Source organism: Lithobates pipiens, unplaced genomic scaffold (assembly GCF_037356315.1).
Source record: "Lithobates pipiens isolate NorthernLeopardFrog02 unplaced genomic scaffold, aLitPip1_a1.2 Scaffold_23, whole genome shotgun sequence".
Taxonomy (NCBI): Eukaryota; Metazoa; Chordata; class Amphibia; order Anura; family Ranidae; genus Lithobates; species Lithobates pipiens.
Window position 1 is genome coordinate 294,386,133 of NW_027507785.1, and position 12,336 is coordinate 294,398,468.

Below are 12,336 nucleotides of genomic sequence, written 5' to 3' on the forward strand. Positions count from 1 at the left end.
TTGGTGAGAATTTCGCCTTCAGCAAGGACAGCCCAACCATCCATGCATCACTTATTATACGGCATTGGCTCTCCACCTAATTGTGTTCTATGTTTCCACTAAGTATATATCTCTAGTATTCTCTAGTCCTCTTCTCACATCGTCTCGTCTTCATTTACCAGACTCCACTGGGTTGTACTGGTTGCATAAACCCCTAGCATCATATAGGGACTCGAGTACTGTATTGGATTTGGACCGCTGGTTTATTCAATTTTTAGAAGTAAATCAAATGGCTGCCATAGGGGGGCGTGGCCAAGCAGCGCATGTAGGCAGACGTGTGTTCCCGGAGCTCCGCCGATCATCCGCACATACATCCTCCCCAGCCCGCGCTAGTGCGGCGAAAAGTTCCAGAATTGCTCCACCGGGTACCGGGAGACGACCGGGCTCTGCCTCCGGACCCCGCAGGACACCGGACATGTCTAAGGGACACAAATTGAGCAAGGCCCAGCCGGATCCCCCTGACCAAGATGGCGCCGGCGCGCGGAGGATGGCGAAAGACTGTTACAAGGAGGCAGCGCAGAAACTCCTGTATGGAGGGAAATCCTATAAAGAAGCCCTAGCTGGTCCACCCTCGTCGGGGGCTACCCCCCAAGGGTACCCTGAAGCTGATGACACTCTTCCCTTGGAGGATGCTGATGGATTCCCTGCGCCATGGAACACAGTGAGTACCCCTGATGGCGGTGTCCCTGAGCTGCATGCTCACTCCCCTGCTGCTGATACACCAGAACCTACATTAAGAGACATATTTACTGCGGTTACCTCATGTAGCCACTCTATAACCGCTCTCTCAGCTGACATTAAAGGTGTGAAAGCCGAGATTACTTTTGTCCGTCATGATATGCAGAAGCTTAGGGAGAGGGCCTCAGCCCTGGAGGGCCGGCTGAGCACAGTGGAGGATGACATGGCACCCAGGCAGAGAGACTTGCGATTCAATTGCCATCTTACTGAGCAACATGCTATGCGACTTGACGAAATGGAGAATCGCATGAGACGCAATAATGTGCGCGCTCTGGGGATTCCGGAAAAGGCTGAGGGCAGAAATCCTGTAGACTTTATTGAGAACTGGTTGATTGCAACTTTTGGCAGGGAGTCCTTCTCTCCTCTCTTTGCTGTGGAACGTGCCCATAGGGTGCCATCCCGCCCGCTGCCTCCTGGTAACCACCCACGTCCCTTCCTGTTTAAACTCCTCAACTACAAAGACAGGGATGCAGTACTTTCCAAGGCCAGAGGCTTCTCTGACAAGATGGTGATTGACAATGCTAAAATATCGCTGTTTCCTGACTTCTCAGCAGAACTACAGAAGAAACGGGCAACGTTTATTGAAGTCAAAAAGAAGCTCAGGGATCTTAATGTTCAATACGGCATGATGTACCCGGCCCGTCTTCGGGTCACCGCCCTGGGCTCTACCCATTTCTTTGATAGCCCTGCTGCGGCCAGGCAGTGGCTGGGCCACGAAGATAAGGTGCTTAGAGAAGCCAAGCAACAGCGCCCTCCTGTTTGATCCCGGATCCGAATGACTTCTTCTGATGGGGACTATCGTTTTTCCAGATTCGGCGGAGCAAGCAGGACTCAGTGTTTACTTCTACCTACTGACAGACTATGCTGCTTGTTTGGGTGAAACCCCTTTTGTTACCTGGGAATGTTTTCTCTGGGTGTTTCCGTGGCCTTCCCCCCCATCCCCCCATAATGATAGTGGGGGCACGTCCCACCCTTGTTATGCAGACTCAGGGCCTGTTTGGTTCTGCAACTGACCTCTTTTTTTTCTCCCCCTGCTTCTTGGATTTTCTTTTTTTTCTCTTTTTTGTTTTGTTTCCCTTTTCTTCCCCCCTTTTCTTTTTTTACAGAATCCCTCTGCTTCCACAACCTTCTCCTTGCTACGCAGCCAATGCCTACATATCTGGATCCGGAACTATGACGGGAGGCTTTGTGTTTGTCCTGCCCAGATACTCTGACTCTTGGTGTGACTATGCCGGGGTGCTTTGGTCTGTTATTACCTTCCTGTTTATTTTGATACTGTTATCACATATGTTGAGTGTGCACATTCTTATGTTTCTGAGCAATGTCGACCACCGTTAAGTGCCTTTCCTGGAATGTCAGGGGACTGAGCAGCCCTGTGAAGCGCCTGGCTGTCCTCCGGCATATGAAGGCCATGGGATCAGGTATTGTCTGCCTGCAGGAGACTCATTTCCCCCCGGATCACATACCTAGTCTTAGCCCGAGAACTTACCCTACCCAGTTTCACTCTACGTTCTCTGCATTTGCCAGGGGGGTGAGTATCTTGATACGTCAGGATACCCGCTTTACCTGTTCTCGGGCGGTTATTGATCCTGGGGGAAGATATATATTTCTGCATGGCAGGCTTGGTCACTGGGCATGTATTATAGCTAATATTTATGTACCACCCCCGTACTCAGTTGAAGTTCTCCGCTGTTTGGCCAAGTTTATGGCCCCACACCATACGGTCCCCCTGCTGGCACTGGGTGACTTTAACAACTATCTTAACCATAGATGGGATAAGATCCCCGCCCCCCCGCCCATGCCTTCCCGCCCTGCGGGTGATACCCCGTTCGCAGACCTGTTGACTGAACTTGGTTTGAAGGATGTCTGGCGGACATCCCACCCCCGGGTCAGGTGCTACTCGTGCTGCTCTACTGCTTATGGAAGCCTGTCGCGCATTGACCTGGGGTTGGGTAACGTGGCCTTACTCCCTTTTGTCGTTGACTCTGGTTATGGGGACAGACACGTTTCTGATCACTCATCCTTTTGGGTCGAGCTTAATCTATTTACCGCGGCTACCCCTAGAATATGGAAGTTGAACACTTTCTGGCTGACGCTTTTTCCCTCACCCGACCCCATTAGTGACAACCTCCAGATTTTCTTACGGGACAATATTGGTTCCGCCCCCTTGGGCACGGTTTGGGATACGGCGAAAGCCTTTCTGAGAGGTCAATTTATTGCCGCTATTACTTCTATTAAAACAAATACTAAGGCCTGGGAGCGGGAGGTTTGTAAAACCCTTAGGGATACAGAGGACCGATATATCAACCACCCATCAGATGATACTAAAAAGCTTTGGCTGAGTGCACAGGCTATGGCTACTCAGCTGACTCTACAGTTGGCGGAAAATAAGAGATTTTTTCTGCAACAAACACACTTTGAGGAGGGTGAATCTACTGGGCACATGCTGGCTGTGCTGGCGAGAGCGCAGGGATCCGCTCCGATGGTTTCCTCCCTGTGTGATGCACAGGGGGAACTCCACACGGATACTCCCTCTATATTGCAAGTCTTCCGCTCGTTTTATGCTGATTTGTATGCATCCAAGGTTCATCCCGGCGCAGAAGAGATTGATGCTTTTCTGGCTAGGAGTGACCTACCTTGCTTGTCTACTTCAGATGCTTGCAAGCTGGATGCCCCATTGACTATAGACGAACTTGCTCTAGCATTGGAACACACCCACAACAATAAATCTCCGGGGGCAGATGGGCTTCCTTCTGAGGTGTATAAGCGATATGCGGCTACCTTATTGCCGACACTTTTGAATGTTTTTAATAATGCATTGGACTCTGGCACGCTTCCGGATTCCATGAATGAGGCCATTATAATTGTGTTATTGAAACCAGGTAAGGAGCCAACGTCCCCTCACTCCTACCGGCCTATCTCCCTACTTACAACGGATGTTAAGTTGCTGGCTAGAGTCATGGCGACCAGATTGTCTCACGTTATTCAGAAGTTAGTACACTATGACCAGGCGGGTTTTATACCCACGAGATCCACGGCACACAACATACGACGTCTTTATCTAAATATTCAAATCCCTGTATTAAACCCTGGTAACCGAGCCATCCTTTCGCTGGATGCAGCTAAGGCCTTCGACAGTGTCGAATGGCCTTACCTGTGGAAAGTTTTGGAAAAGATGGGCCTAGGCAGACGGTTTATCGGATGGGTCAGATTACTTTATGCTAACCCTGTAGCTAGGATTAGGGTTAACTCTGCAACGTCGGAACCTTTTCCCTTGTTTCGTGGTACCAGGCAGGGTTGCCCTTTATCTCCCTTGCTCTTTGCTCTGGCTCTCGAGCCTCTTGCTGCTAGGATCAGGGGAGATGCTGGTATTAAAGGATTTATTCGTAACACGGGTGTGGATGTAGTATCGCTCTATGCAGACGATACTTTGTTATACCTAGGTGACACGCAGGGCTCCCTGACGGCCGTTATGACCCTAATTACGGACTTTGGTGCTCTTTCTGGCTTTTCTATTAACTGGAATAAGTCAGTACTTTTACCCCTAGACCCCATACCGACTGCCCTCCCTGACTGTGCAGCTATGATTCAAGTGGTGTCCACTTTTAGATATCTGGGGGTGCAGGTTTCCCGAGAGGTCGCACATTATGTTCAATTAAACCTGGTCCCCCTGCTGACTAAATTTAGAGAAAAATGCAAGGCTTGGTGCAAATTACCGTTATCAGTGGTGGGGCGGGCTAATCTTATAAAAATGGTCTGGGCTCCCCAATTATTATACGTTTGCCACAACTCCCCGGTGTGGATACCCAAGTACTGGTTTGCCAAAATAGACTCCCAATTCAGAGAATTAATTTGGCGTAAAAAAGCTGCCAGGATTAGTTTGCGAACGTTACAATATGGTAAAGAGGACGGGGGTCTGGCTGTTCCACATGCCAGGGCCTATTTTTTGGCGTCTCAACTACAGCAGCTTGGTGGCTGGGGACTGGAAGATTCACTGGACCCTGTTCGCAAGTTGCTGAGCCATACGGCTCACCACCGTGTAGCGTTCTCAAACTTAGAGGCGGGCTTCCCTCATCTTCCTAAGGGTGCTCCGACTGTGGTCTTATTAAACACACTCTGGAAATATGTTAAGCGACTATTGAAAATTCAGGGCTTTTTTTCTCTCACCCCTATTTGGGACAATGGTTTTTATTATCAGCTGCTGAGACTCAAGGGTTTCCGCAGCTGGCAGGTGAAAGGTCTGGAATACTTGACCCAATTATACAATGGCCCTACTCTTAAGTCTTTTTTGGAGTTACAGAGGGAGTTCGCATTACCACGCACTGATTTTTTTAAATACCTTCAATTGAGACACGCCTTACAATCTCAGTCCAGAGCTACCCCACTTGCCTTGGTTGACCATGCAATTATACACTCTATCATGATGACGGCCAGTAGGAAGGGTATGATTTCTAAGGGGTATGCCATTATCACCGGGGTGCTTCAAGACTCGGCTATGTTGCTGTGCAGGCGTAGATGGGAAGGGGACCTAGGACCTCTAGATGGTGAGACCTGGGATCTCTGTCTTATGTCTGCCCACAGGGTATCAGTGTCGGCCTCCCAGAGACTTTCCCATCTTTATTTGTTACATAGAGCCTATAAGACACCAGCTAAATTGTATGCTTGGGGCCTCCGGGACTCCCCCCTGTGCCCTAAATGTAAAAGAGACCACGGTGACCTTCTCCATATGTTCTGGAAATGCCCTAAACTGACTCGTTATTGGACTACGATTCTGGATACTATTCATCAGGTATTTCGAATCATGATTTCCACAAGCCCGGTGATATGCCTGTTGGGGGCCCTGGACGAAGAGTCCCTTACCCCGGCCGTCTGCACGGCGATTCTCAGGCTGCTTTATATGGCTCGTAAACTGATAGCCCAGATGTGGATCACGCCCAGGGTACCCAGCAGGCAACAGTGGATTGATCGGGTTAACGGGATGTTGATACGTGAGAAGCTGGCATACCAACATAGGAATACCCCCCAAAAGTTTTATAATATGTGGCAGGACTGGCTGGACGTCCCAGGTCTGGCACCGCACCAGTTGATTCAGAATAGGTTGCTGCAGGGCTGATTTGACCTTGACATTTACCATGGGTCCTGTCTTACCTGTTTGGTTTGGTTATATATAACTGTTGAAGCATGCTATTGAATGCTAATAATTGTGGGTATTGTGTACGGTACTATTTCTATGTGTTCTGTGGCTCAGGGATCTCTGACTATCTCTCCCTCCCCCTAGTTTATTCTGCTTTCTTTTTCTGTTAAATTTTTTTTTTTTTTTTGTTTCCTTTGAATAAGAAAATGTAAAATGTGAATACTGTAACTGCACGATAGCATTCTCCTTCTTCCCCCTTGCTTCTTATGCTGAGGACAGATTTGCTGACATCCTGTCTATTATCCGGTCCCCCTTATTCTCATTTACTGCACCTCCTTGATCTGCTGTTTCTGGGAAGTTTATGTTTGTTACTCTGATTTCATATTGTGTGCGTTCTCATTATGTGAGGCCATTGTATGGATATCTTGTACCATTATGTTTTTCTAATAAAAACTTTTTCTGATAAAAAAAAAAAAATGGCTGCCATATTTAGCATGAATTCTGCCTTGTGTAAAACAATTATCCAATACATTAATCCCTTTAACCAACCCTTGCCTTTTGCCAGCACTTCAATAGGCAACCATGACTATCCTGTCCTGTTTGCTAAGAAGTCATGAATTCCACTTACTGAGCCAGATGTTTCATCCTACCACCACTGCCTGGTATGTTAGCATTTAAGGAAACAATCCTCTATACCCAGGAGCTCTGACAGGATGCTGGTTGGGGCACCACGTCTTCCGCTACTACTGTCTCTAAATTAGTGATCGACATCTGACAGAAGGATTTTTGGTGTGAAAAAATGTTTGGTGGGGATAGGACAAGTATGAAGTTGAGCTACCAGGTGGCCATTGGGGAGGAAAGGGTGTTAGGCATAACCAGTGGTGAGTCCACATTGGAGCAATTCAAGTGGCAACCCAAGGCCCTAGACTCCTGGAGGTCTATATCTGCCAATGCCACTGTTTCTTGTGCCACGTATACACGATCAAACTATCGGTGGACTTGGTCCAGCGGACCAGAGTCCGCCTGACAATCTGCCCGTGTGTGGGCTCCAGCGGACTTTTTTTTCCCAAAAGTCCAGCAGACTTAGAAAGTAGTCTTGACTCAAAAATTGTCCACCGGACTGCGAGTCCGGCGGACAATCTGGCCGTGTCTGTGCTAGTCCGGACTTTTGAAATGAACAGACTTTCTCGCACATGGAGAAAAGTCTGTTCATTTTGAACACGGCTACAGGTAGCCAGGACTAGCGAAGGAAGTCAACGTGGCTAGATTGACACGTCGCTGGCCCTGTCACCTGGAATTGGACTTAAAGGGGAAGCCCTACGCTGAAAAAACAGTGTGGGTGTCCCCCCAAGGTCCATATAAGACCCTTATACGAGCACGCAGCCCAGCCAGTCAGGAAAGGGGGTGGGGATGAGCGAGCGGCCCTCCCGCCTCCTGAGCCGTACCAGGCCAGGTGCCCTCAACATGGGGGGTGCTTTGGGAAGGGGGGGCCGTGCAGGGGTTAAGATACCCCTTCTGTTTATCTTAACCCCTGTCTGTCTCTATAGTGACCTGCAATATATAACCTTCACCCCCCCCCCCTATCCTGTACATCAGTATACTAATTACTTTATCTTGTCTTGTCATTGCCTTTGTCGTCCTGCTGTACGTAATCTGTACATCAACTTTCTTACCTCCTCTTCCCTCTTTCCTGCTTTGTATTTCAAAATCACAAAAACAAAGCCCTATCTGTCTGGAAAAATTATAAAAATTATATAAAATGCATTTAGGTACAGTGTTGGTTGATGGGGTAATTGCCAGTCAACACTGTAAACTGAAAAAATAGTACTAGTACTAGTACTGAAGTGGTTAACTTTGCAACACCACCATACAAAAATACTTGTTTTTTTCTTATAAATAATTTTGCCATGCTTTCTACCAGAAATGTAATTTTGTGTAATTTTAAATGGTCACTTATGCTCAACTTCATCACTGTAAGCAAAATAATCTCCATAGGTAAATGCTGAAGGCATAGTTCATCATTGGATAAGCACATTGTCTGTATGCAGTGTGAATGCAGTATAAATGCTCACAATACTCATCAGTATTCTTCTCATCCAGAGATTTCCAAACACTTAGCTGTGTGGCTCCTTCAACAGTCCATTATCATTTCTGAATACCAAGAATCACATAAACGACCTCTTTGAAGGTTTAATGTAATGACACACTGTCCAAAGTAGAGTGAGCAGCCTGATGAGCTCACATGAAAATTCTTAGGATAATTCATGGTCCTTATGCACAGATATCTTAGTATGGAAATTATTTCAGATTCTGTAAACCAACAGAGAATGGGTGGAAAGTCAGTAGCAGCTCTCCAATGCTTAATGAGCATCCAGCATGTAGATCATGAAGACTTGCAGCCATGCCCAGGATCTATTTAGACCTATACAAATCTGGGGCAAAACAAATGCCCTCTTATCAATCTTTAATGATAAAGTGACATTAAACTTTGGTTTAAAATAAAATAAAATGTATTCAAGTATACAGGACTGTCCAAAAAATTAGAATATCATCAAAAAGTTAATTTATTTCAGTAATTCAAGTAAAAAAGTGAAACTCTTATTTTATAGATTCATTACACACAGAGTGATATATTTCAAGCATTTCTTTTCATTTTGAGGATTATAGCTTCCAGCTAGTGAAAACCCAAAATTCAGTATCTCTTCAGTATATTGTAGACTCATGGTTAAGGAGAAAAAGGACTGGACTGTTGCTCATTGCTTCAAAGTTCTCTTTTCAGACGAAAGAAAGTTTTGCATTTAATTTGGAAATCAAGGGCCCAAAGTCTGGGCGAAGAGTGGAGAGGCACTGAATCCAAGTTGCATGACGTCCAGTGTGAAGTCTCCACAGTCATTGATGATTTGGGGAGCCATGTCATCTTCTGGCGTTGGTCCACTGTGTTTTATCAAGTCCAAAGTCAGTACAGCCCTCTACCAGGAAATTCTAGATCACTTTATGCTTCCCGCTGCTGACCAGCTTTATGGTGCTGATTTCATTTTGCAGCAGGACTTGGCACCTGCCCATACTGCCAAAAGTATCAATACCTGGCTTAATGATCTTGGTATCACTGTGCTTGATTGGCCAGCAAACTTGCCTGACCTAAACCCCATAGAGAATCTTTGGGGTATTGTCAAGAGGAAGATGAGATACGCCAGAACCAACAATGCAGAGGAGCATTGCAGTAATTCATGCAAAATGAGCCCTGAACAAGTATTGAGTGCATACTATACTGTACATGGACATACCTTTCAGTAAACCAACATTTCTGTATCAAAAATCATCTTTTTAATTGGTTTTATGTAATATTCAAATTTTCTGAGATACTGGATTCTTGGTTTTCATTAGCTGTAAACCATGTTCATCAAAATTAAAGTAAATAAATGATTGAAATATATCCCTCTATGTGTAATGAATCTATATCAGTGGTCTCAAACTGGTGGTCCTCAAGCTGTTGCCAAACTACAAGTCCCATGAAGCATTGCAAGGCTGACAGCTACAAGCATGACTCCCACAGGCAGAGGCATGATGGGACAAGTTTTGCAACAGCTGGAGGGCCGTCATTTTGAGACCCCTGATCTATATACTATATGAGTTTCCCTTTTTTTTATTATTGAATTACTGATATAGATGAACGTTTTGATGATATTCAAATTTTTTGAGATGCACCTGTATATTTCCAACTCAAAAAGTAACTTCTATTGCTCTCAGCCTCCTCCAAATTCCTTTTTTTTTTCTGCTGTGATCTGACTTCCTGTTAGAGGGTGACATTGTCCATACTCTATGGTTCTGCTTTATGTCACTCTCTCTTCATCACCTTAAAAATGGGAACTATAGACTAATGCCGCGCACACACGATCGAATTGTCAGATGGAATTGGTCCGGCAAACAATCGGCAAACAATCCGCCGGACTTTATAATGAACGGACTTGACCACACATGGACACTCCGAAAGTCAGTCAATTTCTAACGCGATGATGTACAGCACGTATGATTGGACTAGAAAAAGGAAGTTCAATAGCCAGTAGCCAATAGCTTCCTTCTCGTACTTGGTTCAGAGCATGCGTCATTCTTAGTCCGTTGGACTAGCACACTGACGAACGGATTGTCCGCTGAAAGCCAAGTCCGGTGGACAAATTTTGAGTCAAAACTACTTTCTAAGTCCGCCGGACTTTACAATGAAAAAGTCCGCTGGAGCCCACACACGATCAAATTGTCCGGGGTACTGTGGTCCGGCGGACAGAGTCTGCCGGACAATTCAATCATGTGTACGCAGCATTAGGGATTTGTAGTGTACATAGAACAGTGCACATAAAAACAACTAACGCATATTGCTTTTCCAAACAACATGGGATGAAGTTAAAAAGAAGAGGTTCAGGATTTCAAGGAGGACATTACAAAGATGCAGAAAAACACCACAAAAAAGGATTTAATTAAAAAAAAAATGACAGAGCCATTAGGTAGTAGATGTGTATGGATTACTTTTGGAGAATAGTATATTGTTTAGTGTCACTTTAATGTTCAAATACTGTTTAAGTATATTGATTAGTTCAACATCAACATAGATGATTTCACTTTACATTGCATTTACATTGCATTCCTCCATATTTAACTAGTTCTAGACTTTGGGTGTGTGTAGCAAAAAAGGGTCATAATTGTACACAGGACATGTGTAACATGTCCAGTCCTTCTATCCTGCCCCTCCCTCCCAGTACACAACAATTCTGCTCTGATTAATCAAAGTCAGTATTGCTGTGTACCCAGAGGGTTGGTAGCTGTTAAAAAAAAAGCAGTCTAACAATGTTTATAAATAACACTTACTCAGAAGATAAAATGTAACATATTGTTACATTTGTATCATTCTGTTCAATTCTGCAGACCAAATCGATAAACTTGGATCTGCAGATGATGTCAGATGTTAAAGCAACCTGACAATTAAAAAAAAAAAATTTAATAAAATGTTTCTCTGTTTAAAACCTTATTAGCCTTTTGTTTACTGTAATCAGCCCTATTTAACGCCTTATTCTCCTTTTCTATTCAGCTATCATTTTCCTGCAGATTTTTTGTTAATTTCTATTTTATTAAGTATCCATATTTACACTTTTTTTGTTTGTTAATATTTTTACACAGTTAACATTTAGTTACACAATTCACATTTAAAAAAGCTTCAATTAGAAAAAAAATGCATTGCTTTGTGAACAGAATCCTAATTTTAGTGTCATTTTAAACCGGACAACTTGAATGAAATGCACACTTTTGTGCTGTAACACTTTTTATTTTTAAACTAACACTGGTCAAAAAAAGAAAAAGTGCATTTTGTTTCATTTTGTTACGTTTAATTGTCTAAGGATTGGGGGAAAAAATAATTGTTCCAAGACAATATTTATGAAAAAAGCCTTGTTTGTCCTATACTGTATACTGTAATTATTACCATAGCTGAATTGTAAAAATTGCTCTGGTCTATTGGGGTGAACAGGTGTGAGAGGCAAAATGGTTTAACAGCATCACGAATGATGTATTCATCTCTGCCATAAATATCATTTTCCACAAATACAGCCTCAGTAGTGGCTTTATCCTTCCAATATTACGTACTGCGGCACGGATTCACTAAAACTGGAGTGTGCAAATTCTGGTGCAGCTCATTCGGCTTCCAGGTTTTATTGTCAAAGGTTAATTGAGCAAGCTGAAATTATAAGCTGATTGGCCACCATACAGAGCTGCACCAGATAAGTACATCTCCTACTGAATGTATACACAGGTATGAAGTCACTTAAAACGTGGTACATCATACAGAAGACACAACTCTAAAAGAAACATAATTATAAAGTAGTGAATGTGACTTTACTAAAAATTCTCTGATGGTGAATCAATCACTGCCATTTAAAAAGTATGCTTGTCTGGAAAGCTTCTTGAAGATGCTAGAGTGCGAAATGCATTGAGGTGGGGCCTGCTGTCGCCGGTTCCAGGTTCCTTTGTGACGTCACCTCCAGCCAGTGGTGATTCCGGTCTAAGGAACACAAGCCGACTCAATATGTTATGAGCTGCAGTGCATTATTCTGCTGCATACTAAAGGCCGTTTGCATTGGTACTGACCCAGCACTTCTAATAAAATTTACATTATAAAGTTTTTTTTTGCATGGCATTTATGATTGCCACCTATTACAGAGAAAGGCTTCTGTGGCTTGGGGTGATGTGGATGTCCTGATTTTCCCTTTTACCATATCCTTGGAGGTTCATCCTATGCTGATTGGGTCATTGATGTCCAGAGCTGGTTGGTAAGCATATAGTGCTTTTATCATGTGGTGAAGCACAGATTATTTATAAAGAAGACACACACTCTCCATTTCATGTGCATGGTGTTGGGAGGATATCTATTTAACTATGGATGT

The 12,336-nt window shown here is 44.3% G+C and overlaps 1 protein-coding gene across 1 annotated transcript in view; it reads left to right on the top strand.

Annotated features, from left to right (window-relative positions):
- Window positions 1-526: 526 nt before the first annotated feature.
- Window positions 527-12,336, top strand: part of LOC143927145 (uncharacterized) — a 109,954-nt gene continuing 98,144 nt past the window's right edge. The window contains exon 1 of the mRNA XM_077451095.1: window positions 527-700. Coding sequence (XP_077307221.1) covers window positions 527-700 — 174 coding nt within the window. The remainder of the gene's footprint in view (window positions 701-12,336) is intronic.